This window comes from Nannobrachium achirus (genome assembly GCF_963921795.1).
Source record: "Nannobrachium achirus genome assembly, chromosome: 1".
NCBI classification, from domain to species: domain Eukaryota; kingdom Metazoa; phylum Chordata; class Actinopteri; order Myctophiformes; family Myctophidae; genus Nannobrachium; species Nannobrachium achirus.
Genome location: NC_137810.1, coordinates 17874841 through 17891901, shown reverse-complemented (window position 1 = coordinate 17891901; position 17061 = coordinate 17874841). Strand labels below are relative to the sequence as shown.

Genomic DNA, 17061 nt, shown 5'->3' with positions numbered 1-17061 from the left:
ACCATCTGTCTGCCTGTGTCCATTTATGCCCATATATGGAGATATCTGTATCTGTCTGTCTGTCAGCTCTGTCTGTCTGTCGGTGTCCATTTTATGTCCATATATGGAGATCACTGCAGTTATAGTTCTGGGTCCATTTTATGCCCATATATGGAGATATCTGTCTATCTGCGTCCATTTTATGCCCATATATGGAGTATCTGTCTGTGCCTCCAACTGTGTTGCAGACACAGTGCCGGTTCCCCCTTTAATGCAAACCTCATTATACCTGTTGTCATAGGACCCGTTTTGAACATCTGTTTGCCTGTGTCCATTTATGCCCATATATGCGATATCTGTATCTGTCTGTCTGCGTCCATTTTATGCCCATATATGGAGATCTTTGACCATCTGTTTGCCTCTGTCCATTTATGTCCATATATGGAGATATCTGTATCTGTCTGTCTGCAATCCATTTTATGCCCATATATGGGGGCATTCATTTTATGCCCATATATGGAGAACGCGCGTGCCCGTGGGATGAACGGTTCTCGAGATACGCGGATTACATACATACATACACACTCACAGAGATTTTTTGTTGACTCATGTGGCGTACGTGATGTCAGAGCCTTTTATGAAGTGATGTCACAATGAGTCAGAGCTTTCGCCTATTTCCTCCGGAACAGCCTGATGTCAACAATCAACCCCGCATAAGGAGATTCCGAACGTTTCTCGCCGGTTCGGGAAAACCGTGCGTCGGGTCGGGTCGAGTAATACTCCCTAATCGGGAGATAAGCGACCGTCAGGTCGCATACAGACTTTAGAAGGCAATCGTAGCGAATCAGGAGGGAATATGGGAAATGGGACAGATCCATGTTGATGACATGCCTTACTTAGAGATAATGTGTACTGCTTTGCGTGATTTTAGGCCAAAATCTGTAGGAGCAGTGTCCAAAAATGTGTTTTGCAAGAATCGGCCTCATGGTGGCGCTAAAAGAGGAGCATGTGAGAAATGAGGGGTGTAGGTTGTGGTTTGGCAGACAAGGAGTGTGTGTGCAAAGTTTGGCATGGATCGGGGCAACGGTGGCGGAGATATGAGTAGGGCAAAAGTGTGACGTGTGACGTGACAGACTGACAGACAGACAGACTGACAGTTGCTTTGGTTTTTGGTTGACTAGTTCTGCTTTTATGGAGTATCGCTGCATGCTGCATGTGTGTGCATAGCATTTAACATAATCTCCCAGGTACATGAAAGCAGATCTAAGCGGGTGGAGCTGGGGAGAGGTTGTAAGTGAGTAAAAATGCTCATGATATACGGAGCAGTAGCAGAGAGCAGCATGACAGCGGGCTAACTGGAGCTGAGTATGCCTAAATCAGTGGTTCTCAAACTTTTTAATTTCAAGGATATGCATGAGGCTACGTGTAATGATATGAGCAGCAAATCATATTTGCCTGCTTGACTGCTAATGCCTGTGTTTTGATCAGCACACAGTACATCGTGGTTTGACTAGTAGCCTAATGCCTGCCCAGCCAACAGAGCATGCGCCAGTGTTGCATAACGAGTCTTGTCTGAAAGGCCACGAGTGAACTAGGGCATTCACGAATAGTAATTTTTAGTATTCGAATTATTCGACCTCAAAGTATTCGAATAGTCGAATATTCGACAGGACTGGCCAAACTGTCAAATATTAAAGGGATATTTCACTTTCATTTTTTTTTTTTTTTTCATTTTATCGTCTAATCAGGCTTTTGGGAACACCCAGGACAGTTTTTGAGTTTCTTCATTCAGTATTTAGATATTTGATATTCATTTCCCCCCATTTCCCCCTTCCAGGACCTTCCTATACAAACCCATTATAACTTCAAACTACATTTTAACCATGATAGATTAAATGAAAACAACTGTCCTTTTTTATGGTGACTCCTGACACCCTCCGAATACGTGAGCAGGCCGTGTTTTTTTTATAACATTTTTATTTTTTTATTTTTTATAATCTTTTATTGTATTTAATATTTTTTATTTCCCCAAAAGATTAATAGAAATCAAAGAAAAATGTTATCGAAAAAACACGACTAATTGTTTTTGATGAGGTAAAAATCTATAACCTATAGCCAATTTTTCATGTGTTCCTTTCTTTCGACAGTGCTATAATATGATTATGCAGCAATGCTGGAAGTTCTTCAGACCTTGCTGGCATAAGATTCTTATTTTAAACCTGATCTATTATAGGTGAATACAGGGACGGCCTGGTGGGATGGAGTCTGACATCAGATGGTGATGAAAAGTATTGATTAGATATAAATGCTTTGCTGAAGAGGCATGTCCCTTTGAATGTACTAGCGTCTAGTCGGCGACCTGGCCAACTCGGAACAATGTAAATAGGGAATGAATGCCCCGCCCTTTAATGCAAACCCCATTATACCTGTTTTCATAGGACCCGTTTTGACCATCTGTCTGCCTGTGTCCATTTATGCCCATATATGGAGATATCTGTATCTGTCTGTCTGTCAGCTCTGTCTGTCTGTCGGTGTCCATTTTATGTCCATATATGGAGATCACTGCAGTTATAGTTCTGGGTCCATTTTATGCCGTGCGTCGGGTCGGGTCGAGACCCGGCACTGCACTCCGTGCCGCGGCGGGGAACGCGCGTGCCGAATCTGAAGCCGGTGGGACGAACGGTTCTCGAGATACGCGGATTACAGACACACAGACAGACAGAGACTTCTCGCATTTATAGATAGATGACTCCCAATATTTTATTGTCTTTTTCCCCTCCCTTTTTCTCTTTAATGTCCTACCTTCCTCGCCCTCTTCTCCCTTTCTTATTATCCCCCCTCTTCCTTTTTTTTCTTTTTGTTTTTTTGCATAACTTTCCATTTACAGTAGGTCTGGCACCAATGCTTCTTGTAAAACTCAACCACCGCACAGGATTCTATTGTGAACTGACTATTCTTGCATAAACTAGACTACAGATTGCTATCTTGAACTGATATCATACATATTTGCTGTACTCTTTGTGGCTGACATTGGCTAAATGTTATACTTTAGCTAATGAAAAATAGCAGATATACAAGCTCACTTGTAGATCTGCTATTTTTGAAAAGTCGTGAAAATGTGTGTGCAAATCTTTGAATATATGTATTTTTTAAGCGAACATTTGTAACTCAAATTTTGCTTCTGGGGGGGGGGGTCCATGGAACTAAATATTTTGAGATGGGGGTCCGTGGCCAAATACATACCATTTTGGGGGTCCTTCACATGAAAGGTTATCACCTATAACCTACCTGATCACTCACCTCTGACAACAACAGAAGGAGCTGTGTTGAAGGAAGTCAAGGACTTCAAGTACCTGGGCGCATGGGTCGACTCAACTGAGAAAGACCTTAAAGTAAGGAAGGCACTCGCTTGGAGGGCCCTGAACGGCATGAACAGTGTATGGAACTCTAGCCTCCCCCGCCAAATCAAACTTAGCTTCTTCTTTGCAACAGTGGAGTCTGTTCTCCTCTATGGCAGTGAATGCTGGACCCTGAAGCCAACCCTGCAGAAGTCTCTAGATGGGTGCTACACTAGAATGTTGCGTGCAGTACTCAACATCAACAGGAGTGCACATGTTACCAACAGGAGCCTGTATGAGGGAATACCAAGGGTAAGCGAGAAAATTGCCACCAGAAGAATGAGACTAGCAGGACACTGCCAAAGACACCCGGAGCTTCCAGCCAGCAAATTGGTACTGTGGGAGCCAACACATGGGCACCGGTCGCGAGGACGTCCCACAAAAACATACGTGGACGTACTCAAGGAAGACGTAGGGACACAGAACACCAATGAGCTGGCCAGATGTATGGAGAACCGAGATGACTGGAAACAACGATGGAGGGCTCGTCTGAGGACGACCTAGAGAGAGAGACATGAAAAGGTTTGAGAACCGCTGACATCGAAACATAGATTTTTCAAAAAACCATAGAAGGATTTGAAATATTCAAGATTTTCATGATTTTTCAAAAATAGCAGATCTACAAGCTCGCAGCGCGGCACTCGGTGCCGCGCTGTGAGCTTGTATATCTACTATTTTTCAATAGTTAAAGCACAGGGGCCCCACAGTGAATCCTTGTACCCGGGGCCCAGAATTTGGTGCGACACCCCTGTATCTAAGGATTGGACAGGGAGGCCACACTGTTGGTGTTTTTAGTTTTTTTCTTGAACCTATATCTGTCCCATTTACCCTGTTCTCTACTTTTTCCTCCAGTGGCTGTCAGGTCGAATAACACTGCATCATTGCTAACCAAACAGTGTGCTTATTACTGGAGACACACACATCTGTTCCTTTAGTGAAGCAGCTAGCCTGACCAGCCTCACGTCAGCTGTTATTTCCCCTTTAGCACTAAAATAGAACAAGAGGTGTACAGGCTGAAGTCACATATTTGAGGAAGTATAGGCCATTATTTGGCCAACAACGGTTGAAGAGTGAACATTGTTGCTGAAGTGGATTATTCTCATTGTGAAATAGCTCAATCTGGAACTTGGTTTTACTTGCAGGGCAGAGCTCTATACTGGCTTATAACTGGCCTAATAAAAGGTAAGGATGTCTACCAAGTCTAGCAAACCTATTCTACGTCTTATCCCACTTGGTGGTTTAGGTTATAATTCTTTACTGAATAGAACAGAACATCACGGAGGATACCAGAGATGGACGAGGACAGAGAGAAGAGATGGGGACATTACACTGGTTTCCATTCATTCCCCCATTCTCTAGATTAATCTAAAGTAGCCTGCTGGTTCACACAGTACACACTACAGGAACTTAGATGTGAGCATTCCTTCAATAGTGTTGACTGTTTCCCAGTCAAGGTCTGTCCCATTGCTGTTTTCATATCATCAGTTGGTTTGTATTGTGTTAGACTTCTTCTTGTTGTCTGAGCTGAATTCTGTGTATATAGAGCCTTTATCCAAGGCGCTTTACAGAGATTGTGCATTACATTCACCCATCTATTGTGTACTTTTTCTTTCTTTCTTCATCAATTCATTTCCAGTCATAACCCAGAGAGATCATCTGCCATCGTCTACAATATGTGGGTGAGGAACTTTGGTGAAGAGCTCTTTTGTCATAGAGGAATCTGTAGCTGTCTCTACCACACTCACTCACTTCCCTCTCCCTCTCTCTCCCTCTCTCTCTCTCTCTCTCTCTCTCTCTCTCTCTCTCTCTCTCTCTCTCTCTCTCTCTCTCTTTCTCTTTCTTTCTAATACACCGTTTTAATGAGTAAAGGTCAGAGTGTCTGCTCTCTCTCACTGTGTGCTGTCAATGGTCATGTCTGTTAGCAAAGCACTTATTAGCTTTGGCCTTTAGCTTCTGCCCTCGAGCTGAGACACCACATTGAAATAAGTATTCATCCTGGGTGAAAATGTCAGTGTAAAAGCGGGCAATGTGCTCCATATGAGCTGAGGAAATAGCATTGACTATCCACAGTGCACTGGCATCATAATGAGGTTCATGTTGTGTTGGGAATTATTTCTCAAACAGCTCAATAGTGAGAACCTTGACAATACATTCGATGGAACAGTGCCTGTGTCCATATGTGTGTTTGCATTGAGTTACATATTCATTAGCAAAGTTTCTATTTTTTTCTTTTTACTTGGCAGTCTCTAGCTTTAGAAGCTGGCTAGATGTCTCATGTTGACTTATATCTTAAATTATACCTTGTCTTATGACTGTGTTGCATATTACGACCACACACTATAAATTAGGCTTTACTCCCTCCCCATCTCTCTCTCTCTCTCTCTCTCTCTCTCTCTCTCTCCGTACAGTATGTGTCTGTGTGTTGTGCATGAATGGTTGTCACCTCTGTAGGGAAATTGGCAGCAGTCTCCTCCTTTAGAATCAGTCCATCTGGCGCTTGGGCGACGCGCCGGTCTGACTCAGCACTTTCTCGTACACACACAGACAGAGACACACACACGCACACACACACACACACACACACACACACACACACACGCGTGCATGTGTGCCTCCTCACCTTCTCAGTATTCAAAGTGTCATTGTAGTGTAAGAGCCCATTCCATCACCCCAGATGTTTCTTTCTAATCAGGCTCTGCCACCACCAGGCCTAATGTCTCTCTCTCGCATGCACGCACGCACGCGCACACACACACACAGTTTAATGTATATAGGCCTATCTCTACACACACCATCCCGCTAGCCCTCCCTTCCAATTGGGCCCCACCTACAGTAAGCACCTGAGGCTGCTCCCTCCTCCATCCATCGACTCTGGACTCTTCCAGGGCTATGTCTTCACTGCTCTGTAGCCTCTGATGTGATGTGATTATGATGAAACAGATCCAGATCCACCTGCTGAGTGCTGAGTGCTGTGTCTGTGACTACACAAGACGGCGTGACATCTTTTCTACGATCCCAGGGAATTTAAATGTGCTCTGTCTCTGACGGGGCGGCTTATTTCGCCGCTAGTTTCCCTAACAGCTTATTTCAACAGCCATTTCACGATCGATGTCCCTCTCGTCGGTTCAATATATCGCTGTTTGATTTCACTCAAGTGGTGAACAAGAAGGTCACGCAACAGAAAGTTGTTCCCCAGAACATTGAGGAAAAGTTGTAAAACAACAGCTTGTATATCTGCTATTTTTCAATAGCTAAAGTATAAAATAATTAAGGCCCCTCCACCTTGGGCCCTAGTAAGTCAGTCCCACTTCCCCCCCCTTGTGACGCCCCTGCTCTAATGACTGTCACTCTCTCTCCACAACTCTCTCTGCCTCCTCTCTGCAGGCGCGGGAGGCTGGTCTCCTCTGAACACAGACAGGTACCAGTGGTTGGAGGTGGACCTCGGGAGGCGGACCCAGATCACTGCCGTTGCCACGCAGGGCCGCTACGGCAGTTCTGATTGGTTGACAGCCTATCTGCTTATGTTTAGCGACACGGGACACAACTGGAGACAGCACAGACAGGAAGATAGTATAGAGGTGAGTCCAGTATAATGCTCAGTTAATGTATATTTGTACAACAGATACAATACTGAATGGGAAGTAATACCGTTAAAAGAAATATTATTGGCTACTCTAGAAAATATTAGGAAACAGTGAAATGGTCAATTGTAAGACTCTCAAAACTGTATGAACAAAAACAACCACCAAAAAAAATAATATATATATATATATTATAGAAATGCTACCATTATAGCATTAATATTTCAAAGATGTCTTTGGGATGAATTTACCTAATCCACCAGAATCACAACCACAACAAACAGTGTTGACATGGGAATAGTCGAGGAGTGAATGCTGACATGCATTATGAATGTGATATTCCTGGGCATGCACAGTGCTGCATACAAATGTGTTAAGACACCTTATGCTCCATATTTATGGTAACGTAAATACTCTATATCAATTTAGGTCGTTTTTGAGAGAACTTCCCTCTTTTCCTTTATCCTCCCATTTTCTCCACGTTTGACTTTTTTGTCTGACACACCTCTCCTCTCTCTCTTTCTCTCTCTCTCTCTCTCTCTCTCTCTCTCTCTCTCTCTCTCTCTCTCTCTCTCTCTTTCTGCCCCACTCTCACCCGCTGACTGAAGACTTGTCAAAGGCCAGTCATATTTCAAAAGGCACTTCCCCTGCAAATGAGACTTCACTCGCTGCTCAACAGCAAACCCTAGTAATTTTTTTAGCTCAACGCTCCGCTGCTCAGCCTGCAGCGCACTCCTTCAATGTGCTGAGGATGGTGCTCACTGTTCACTGCTCAGCTCACAATTATGCAGCACTGGGCGAGCCAGTTTCACTTGCACCTGATTCATGCTGTACTTAGTTGCCGTGGTGGAAAAAGTACCACAGCAAGTTTCAACCAATTCTACAGTCAATCAGGCTTTAGTAGGTGTCTTGTAAGGATATTGGTGGAATTGCAGTTACATTCTGCATGATTGTCTGTGTTGCTGAGGTCTATGGATGTAATAAAACACAACATCAGTCCAAAGGCTACTTTCTTTTTACTGAACTAGACCGGTGCCCGTTATGAACGACGCAAGTCAGGAATCTGCAAGTCAGGAAGCTCAAAACGCATTGCACCGTAACGCATTCTGAGCTTATAGATCTGCTATTTTTGATGCTTCTGTGTGACACTGTAGTATGACAAAGTAAGGCAAAAAACAAACAAACAAGAAAACAATCATAAAAACGTTAAAATATGGAGATACGAATTGATGATGATTTAAACACTTTAACCATTATTTTATGTTTTGGCTATTCAAAAATAGCAGATACAAGCTCGTCATTTTGGGGGTCCTTGACATGAAAAAGTTTGAGGACCGCTGATATAGAAACATATGGAGAAAACTCTTAGGATTTAGAAAACATTTTGTGGAATCTGCTTCAGGTCTATATTTAGTACCAGCATCTCCTCCACTTTAACCGTACACAGCCTTAGGGCTGTGTACTCAGCCCCCTCCTGTACTCCCTGTTCAATCATGACTGTGGGGCTCCACACCGCTGAAAAACCATCATCATGTTTGTTGATGACACCGCAGCACCGACGCTGGCCTGATTACAGACTATATGTTGAGAGTCCCTGCACTACAGGGAGGCAGTGAGAGCCCTGACATCATGCTGTCAGGATAACAGCTTCCATCTCAACTTCAGCAAAGCTGAGGAGATGATCGTAGACTACAGCGACGGCTCTCAACCTCTGGGCTGGGACCCACTGGGAGGGCGCGACGGTATTGCAAGTGTGATCAAAAAAAGTAGAAAATGATATATATATATATCGTCGTTGTCGGGTGGAAACCTTGTATGTCCAAAACCGTTCCTTTTGTATTCATCATTTTCATCAAGTGATTTAAAATAGTGAAAATAGCAGATCTACACCTCGCGATTTTTCTTCTCTTCTGTATAATACTGTGCTTAGAATGTTCAGTTTACTGCCGCCACTGCACAGGAATATATTTTCCCCACGTGCCATAACTTTAATGAATAATTAAACTAGCCATTTGACTTGTCATTGAATGACCTCAGGGCAAAATGGCAATCATGGTCATTCACAGTTCACACCCATACAGTACACCCATGTTCATTGTGCAATACTTTATTCATACATTTCTTATATTTAGTTGAGCATCTGTATTCTCAATAGATTTATTAGGCCTATCTGATGCATATGCACAAACTCACTTTCCTGCTGTGCATGATAGCATCACTGTAGGCTTTTGTAGGTAAAACCTTCTCTTGTTGATTGTCATCAACTATTGATTGTTGAATGTTACTGTGAATCAGAATCAGATTTCTTATGTGTAAAAATACATTATACATTATTGTTGTTATTATTATGTTATTTGTGATAATATTAAAAATAATAATACTATTTACTACAGGTAATCTTACTATACTATACTATACTTTTTAATTATCTACACTGTTGAGATAAGTACAAGAATTTGAATTTGAATTTGCCTGCCTATTCTTTTTCTGTAATAGCTGTATGCGTACAGTATCTTGAATGCATGTATATTTTTCTCACGCAACTTGGCAAGTATGGAAGCCAGCATGTGCTTGAAAGTGTGTGTGTGTGTGTGTGTGTGTGTGTGTGTGTGTGTGTGTGTGTGTGTGTGTGTGTGTGTGTGTGGGTGTGTGTGTGTGTGTGTGTGTGTGCGTGCGTGCGTGCGTGCGTGCGTGCGTGCGTGCGTGCGTGTGTACAATACACATGTGAGATCAGAGTACAGAAGCGTATTAACTGACAGGGTAAAAGGTCCAGTGAAAAGAAAAACTATTCAGTGCTTCAAGGAAACTACAGTAGGATAACAGGCAAATATCAAACCTTCTGTATAGCATCTGTCTAAACAATGTGCAATGTGGACAAGTAAACAACATGTATCTGCATAGTACCGTATACCTATAGCACATACATGGGCAACTGGTGGCCCGGGGGCCACATGCGCCCCCCACCTTCACTTAATGCGGCTATTGGTTAATATCGGAATACTGATATACTGTAGTATGTGCTGTGCTTGAAAGTGTGTGTGTGTGTGTGTGTGTGTGTGTGTGTGTGTGTGTGTGTGTGTGTGTGTGTGTGTGTGTGTGTGTGTGTGTGTGTGTGTGTGTGTGTGTGTGTGTGTGTGTGTGTGTAGACACACAAGACCAAATTTCAAATGTGACCTTTGAGAGTTGGAGTGGGAGTGGGAGTGCTGTTTGCTTGTCAAGCAGAGGAAGCCAGCTGATTGAGGAAATAGAGGCCATTAGTCTTATAAAAGAGACTCAGGATGGGGGCAGAATAAGGCTGAGGGTATATTGATCAGTGGTGCTGCACGCACACGCACCCATGGCACTGGTTCTGCGTAACTTTAGCCCAGTTTAACTTTTTCGCCGCCGTTGACAGTCCTCACCGTCATTGAAAGGGTTAATACCATGGCGCCGTTGACGGTGAGGACTGTGAATCTTACTGTATATACAGTAAAGATATTATTACTTACTTAATGTCGCTCCGGTCCCGCTCGCATCGGTAATGTCGGCGATTTGTTTACAACGCACGTTGGGCGTGCACGCGAAGTGAAGCTCCTTAATGTTAAGTCAATGGAGAGGCCCATAAAGAAACTTCATTTAAACAAAATAGCCATTTTGAGACATTTTGCAGCAGATCTAAATGTAAACAAGGCACAAGGCAGGGCGCAGCCATCTTCATCTTCTTGTCGCACACTGTCATGTGACTAGATGACGTAATCGTTGCCGTCAAGTGATAATCCAAAAAAACAAAAACAACCCCCTTCCGGCCCTTCAAAATAATAGCGGCGGCCGACGGAGGAAACGACGTGGCACCGAGGCACCAAGCAACCTTCAGATTAAGAGGCAGTAGATGTGTTAACCCTGCAAGGCCCAACGTAACATCACCATTGGATCCTATTGTTTTGTATTACAATGCCATTTCCCACAATATTTGCATATGAATACCCCCCACAGAGGCTGACATTCACACAACTTCAAGATCTCTGGAGTACAGAGTCTAAACGAACAACATCTCACTTTTTCACTGAAGCTATTCCTTTTTTTTGTTGATTATTAGAATGTCTAGAACATGTACATAATTATGTTATTATTGTGAACAATATCCCCAAAATGTAAATTATTGCATGATTTATGATTTATGAATTATGGCTATAAAACCTTACAAAAACTGCTGGCCTTGCAGGGTTAAATGGACTACTAGAACAGGGATCTTCAATGTTTTCAGGCCAAGGACCCCTTATTTGAGAGAGAGATGAAGCAGGGACCCCCACAACCTGTTCATAGATTCCATATGGTTTCATTGTTTGACAGCACGATCATCAGTGTATTTTGGATTCATGTCAATTTGATATTTAACCACTTGAACCGTCAATACTTAATAAACCTGACCTTTCACTCTGTACTCAGTCTGCTCTTTTTCCCATTTACACCAAACCTCTTTGCCGAAAATAGCCGGTCTACGCTGCGAGGCATTGTGAGCTTGTAGATCTGCTATTTTTGGCTAAATTTCTCAGAATGGACGCTAGGATTCAAATCGTTAATATAAAAAAGTTTTTATCACACAAAGATTTGGAGGACCCTCTGTAGAAACTCTGAGGACCCCCTGTTGAAGACCCCTGGACTAGAACCTTGAGGAAGTTAACAGAGGTGGTTCAACTAGTCAGTCTGAACTCCAATCGTTCTCAGTATCAATTTCAAATGAATGATCAAATTATGATAGCAAGCAAGGTAGTGTAAATGGTGGGAGAGGAGGAGAAAGAAATAAAAGAAAAGAAAGAGTAGTTAGGAGGAATCAATTCAGATGGCCTTGGAGGAGGTTAGTGCAGCATTTTCTCCTCTGACAAAATGTTTACTACAGCAACAAATACGTCAAAGCACTGCTAGCTTCACGTCTGAGGGTTAGTGTATTGTTCTCCATTGCAATGCCTTGGATTAAGTTCTATATGCACGCACGCACGCGCACACACACAGACACAGATTTCTCACAAGCTATCTTTACGTAAAGTTGAAAGTTATTGCGTGCCTGGATACTGTAGCTGGACGGATGGGTGGATTCATGAAAAGAATGCTATTTGCCTGCTAACTTGTGTCCATGTGTTTGTCCAGGCTTTCCCAGGAAACAGCAATGCAGACAGCGTGGTGCAGCACAAGCTCCAACAGCCAGTGATAGCTCGCTACCTCCGCCTCATCCCTCTGGACTGGAACCCCAATGGACGCATCGGGCTGAGGTTGGAGACATATGGATGTCCTTACAGTAAGTCCACTCTACGTCCTTTCCATTCGTTAGCGCAGTGATTCTCTTTCATCTCAAGGAACCCCAAACCCCATTTAATAAAACTTCTATCTATGTGACCGCAAACCGCTGGGTCCATTTGGGTCCATCTGTACACTCCCAGAGACCCATAAATCCATTTGGTTCCTAAGTATCAGTCATTTAGCTGCAGAGTGCGGACGCCCTAGTACCCCTCTCAAGGACCCCCGGGGGTCCCTGCACCCCACGTTGGGAACCAGTCTACTGTGAAGGTGTCCTGTCTGCCTTGAGATGAATGCTGGGAGCACTTGTAATGACAGCGAGAACGCTGGCAAAACATCTATGTCTCAGCTATTAGTCATTACACACCAGATGAGCTATATTAGAAGTGTCATTAAAATCAGACTGCGAATGCTATTTGTGAAATTAACCAGATATTATTGCTGTGCCTATTTTAGCTACGTAAAATATGGTTCAGTGTAATTTGCTTAGTCTTGTGCTCATTATCCCTGTCACAACAGCCGAAAGTGAAGATACACTTCATCATTTTCCATACATGCTGTGTTTGCTTGAATTTCTGCTTTAATCCATAAATGTCTATTCTGTTGACGACTGGATCTCTCCCCTCCTGGTTGCAGTGGAGTACAAAAAAAGAACATTATTATTTGTTCGGTTGTTTATCATGAGTCTAATGGCGGTGGTGATGAATTAAGTTTGTAGTGTTTCAGCTGTCTTTATTTGCTCGCTTGTTGTCCCCTTTTCAAGGAGCCGCTCTAAATTATGATATGAATAGATGTCTTTGGTTGTAGGAGGTGATTCTAATTTTCTGTTGGCTGACTCCAATACCAACCTTAGTTTTTACTCTTTGATAGTGTGCAGAATTTTTCAGATATTGGCCTTGTATTGTAATTGCATTACTTCTTACATTGGGATTAAGTACAACTAGAAAGGTGAAATTGTGGGAAATTGCAAGTGTGGTTGCACTGACGCGAGCCGCGAGGAATCCGCTGGGAAATGAAGACGGTCATCCCTTAAGTCTGTTCTCCCTTTTTTAATTGCGACCGTTAGGTCGCAGGTTACTTACACTTATACTATCCAAACCTCCACCGGCTGTCAGTCTGTCAGTCAGTCACGTCACACGTCACACGTCACACTTTTTCCCTACTCATATTTCTGCCACCGTTGCCAGGATCCATGCCAAACTTTGCACACACACTCCTTGGCTGCCACCCCTCATTTTCTCACATGTCCCACTTCTAGCGCCACCATGAGGCCGATTCTTGCAAGACACATTTTTGGACACTGATCCTACAGATTTTGCCCTAAAATCACGCAAACCAGTACACAGTAGCTCTACAGTGATGTCATCAAAAATGCATCTGTCCCATCTAGCGCCACCATCTGGACAATTTTTGAAAAACTTATTTTTCGACACTGCTCCTACAGATTTTGCCCTAAAATCACACAAACCGGTACACAGTATCTCTACACACAGTCATTTCATCAAAATGCATCTGTCCCATATAAGCGCCACCATCTGGACGATTTTTTAAAAACACATTTTTGGACACTGCTCCTACAGATTTTGCACTAAAATCAGCAAACTGGTACACAGTATCTCTACAGTCATGTCATCAAAACGCATCTGTCCAATCTAGCGCCACCATCTGGACGATTTTTGAAAAACACATTTTTGGACAGTGCTCTTACAGAATTTGCCCTAAAATCATGCAAACTGGTACACCGTATCTCTACAGTTATGTAATCAAAACGCACCTGTCCCATCTAGGGCAACCATCTGGATGATTTTTGAAAAACACATTTTTGGCCTATTTGTGTATTCAAATAAATAACCGACCTGACGGTCGCTTATCTCCTGATTAGGGAGTCTTACTGGTATACAAGATGAACACATTGTTCATGTAAGATGTTCTGCTAAACCGCTCACTGTACAATACCTTATCATTAATAATGAAAATGTATTTGAGAGAAGACAGAGCAAAATACATGAATGTTATGTCGATTTAATTGCGACCGTCAGGTCGCAGTTACTATCAAAACCTCCACCGGCTGTCAGTCAGTCAGTCAGTCTGTCTGTCTGTCTGTCTGTCTGTCTGTCTGTCAGTCTGACAGTCACACGTCACACTTTTGCCCTGCTCATATCTCCGCAACCGTTGCTCCGATCCATGCCAAATTTTGCACACACACTCCTTGCCTGCCAAACCACAATCAATTCTCACATGGCCCTCTTCTAGCGCCACCATGAGGCTGATTCTTGCAAAACACATTTTTGGACACTGCTCCTACAAATTTTGCCCTAAAATCACACAAGTCGCTTATCTCCCGATTAGGGAGTCTTACTGGTTAGAAAAGTATTGCAGTCTGGCAAATTAGAGTAATAGCCATTGGCTCATAAGCTAGTTGTCATCATAGCACTGACTTTGATCTACACTCTCAAATCATGCTGAAACATGTTGAAAAGCCTCACAATTTTGGATTATTATTATCTGAATAGAAATGTCCCTCTATTTTGTGGGACGTTTTGATTAAGGAAATCAATTATGGATGAATTTATTTTCTACTTAGAAGAGCAGATGCCATGCTCATTCCAAAATAATTATTTTCTCTGAAGTCTTAACAAGAAAGGATTACATCAGCTGTTTGCATATAAATGACAGTTTCTTCAGTTAAACGGCACATGTTTTGGGAATTTTAGTATCACATTAACACGCTTCGGTCCTTGGATCATAAACATTTCAAAACTAAATGCTGTTTAATAACGCTGTCTCTACCTTACAATTTACAGCCATTTTATGCATTTAGCAGATGCTCTTATCCAGGACAACTTACAATGCACGTGTGAGATCAGTGTACAGAAGCCTATCAACAACTGACAGGGTAAAAGGTCCACTGAAAAGAAAAACTATTCAGTGCTTCAAGGAAAATAGAGTAGGATAACAGGCAAATATCAAACCTATAGCATCTGTCTAAACAACGTGCAATGTGGACAAGTAAACAACATGTATCTGCATACTACCGTATGCCTATAGCACATACATGGGCAACTGGCGGCCCGGGGGCCACATGCGGCCAACACACTTAATGCGGCTAATGGTTAATATCGGAATACTGATATAGTATTGAATTCAGCTGTAAGAATTCCAACAATGCAAAGATGACCTGCTTTAATTAGTTCAGTCTATAGTTGCTTAATGACTAGCACTAGTCTTTTATTTATATTTAAATATATTTGTATTTAAGTTCATAAAGTTCACATAAGAACATATAAATGTATTTGAAATAAAGAAAGAAAATCGTACTATTCAGGATTCCAATTCAAAAATGGCAAAAATAGCAGATCTACAAGCGTAAAACATGACGCGTTTTAAGCTTGTAGATCTGCTATTTTTTGCTATTTTTGACTGTATATGCATTGTGGCCCTCTGGAGTGAGTGTGAAAATATAGTGTCCCTCTCCATCATCAAAGTTGCCCACCCCTGCTATAGCATCTATCAAAAATATTGATGACAAGAAGGGATACAAGGAATGAGGAGTGACAGGGAGTGACTGCGGCGGAAGATGAGGAGTGAGTGTGGAGTCCTCAGTGAGAGGAGGGCGCCAGGAGGGAGAGGATTCTGGGCAGCATGGAGCAATGGCCAAAGAGGCCATGTAGGGTGTTATTGCGACCGTCAGGGAGCAGTTTACTACCAGTAAGACTCCCTAATCGGGAGATAAGCGACCGTTGGTCGCTTATCTCCACAAATAGGCCAAAAGTTTGTTTTACCAATTATCAAGACATACGGGCAGTTGACAGTTTGCCATGGTTACTCATTGAAGTTGAATCTCCATATATGGAGACATAAGTTGCTCATACCATAGCAACCATGTTTTTTACAGGGCCTGGGATTGATGACATCAGAAATCTCCATATATGGGCATGAAAGGGATTTTGTTTCTGGAAATATGTCTGTGGGGTGCCACATTTGGAATAAAACACTTACATCACACATCTGGATATCCATACAGCCCATCTAGTTTGCCTGTGTCCATTTATGCCCATATATCTGATGACATTGGGACACTGATCTCCATATATGGGCATAAAACTTATGTTAATTAGTAAAGCCTGGGGATCTCCATATATGGGCATGAGGGGTACCCTAAAAGGGCATCATCTGGGAATAGCAAATATAGTTATCCTAGAAAGTGAAAATCTTACATCAAAGGCCATAACTACCTACCTACCACCATACTGCATTCCTCATTAAACTACCTACCAGTAAGATGCCTATAGGGAGAAAAGCAAAGGGCGAGGTTGCACCATTTCTTGGTCTTCTGGCCAGTGATGTATATCGGACCATTTAACCATATATGGAGACATCTGGTACCCAAAGATATTCACAGATATGGGCTTAATATTGATGACATAAGGGATCTCCATATATGGGCGTAAAAGGGATTTGGTTCCCCTGGCATCACAGGGATCTCCATATATGGGCATAAAATGGATTTGGTTACCCTGGCAACACGGGGATCTCCATATCTCCATATATGGGCATAAAAGGGATTTGGTTCCCCTGGCATCACAGGGATCTCCATATATGGGCATAAAAGGGATTTGGTTCCCCTGACATTACAGTGATGTCAGTGGCTGGTTCTACAGAGGGGATCTCCATTTATGGGCATAAAAGGGAATGTATGTATGATGATGTCAGATATCATAGACGTCATAGGACTTTCACATAACGAATAACTGAGTAAGCATGTAAACCCGTAAAATCTATATTTGGGCATGGCTGATTTATGACCTCATCATGATGACACGAGCAAACAC

The 17061-nt window shown here is 42.6% G+C and overlaps 1 protein-coding gene across 1 annotated transcript in view; it reads left to right on the top strand.

The window, feature by feature from the left end:
• Window positions 1-17061, top strand: part of LOC308286435 (contactin-associated protein-like 4) — a gene marked incomplete at both ends in the record, with an annotated part of 145620 nt that overhangs the window by 30693 nt on the left and 97866 nt on the right. The window contains 2 exons of the mRNA XM_080727455.1: window positions 6762-6955; window positions 12083-12230. Coding sequence (XP_080583581.1) covers window positions 6762-6955; window positions 12083-12230 — 342 coding nt within the window. The remainder of the gene's footprint in view (window positions 1-6761; window positions 6956-12082; window positions 12231-17061) is intronic.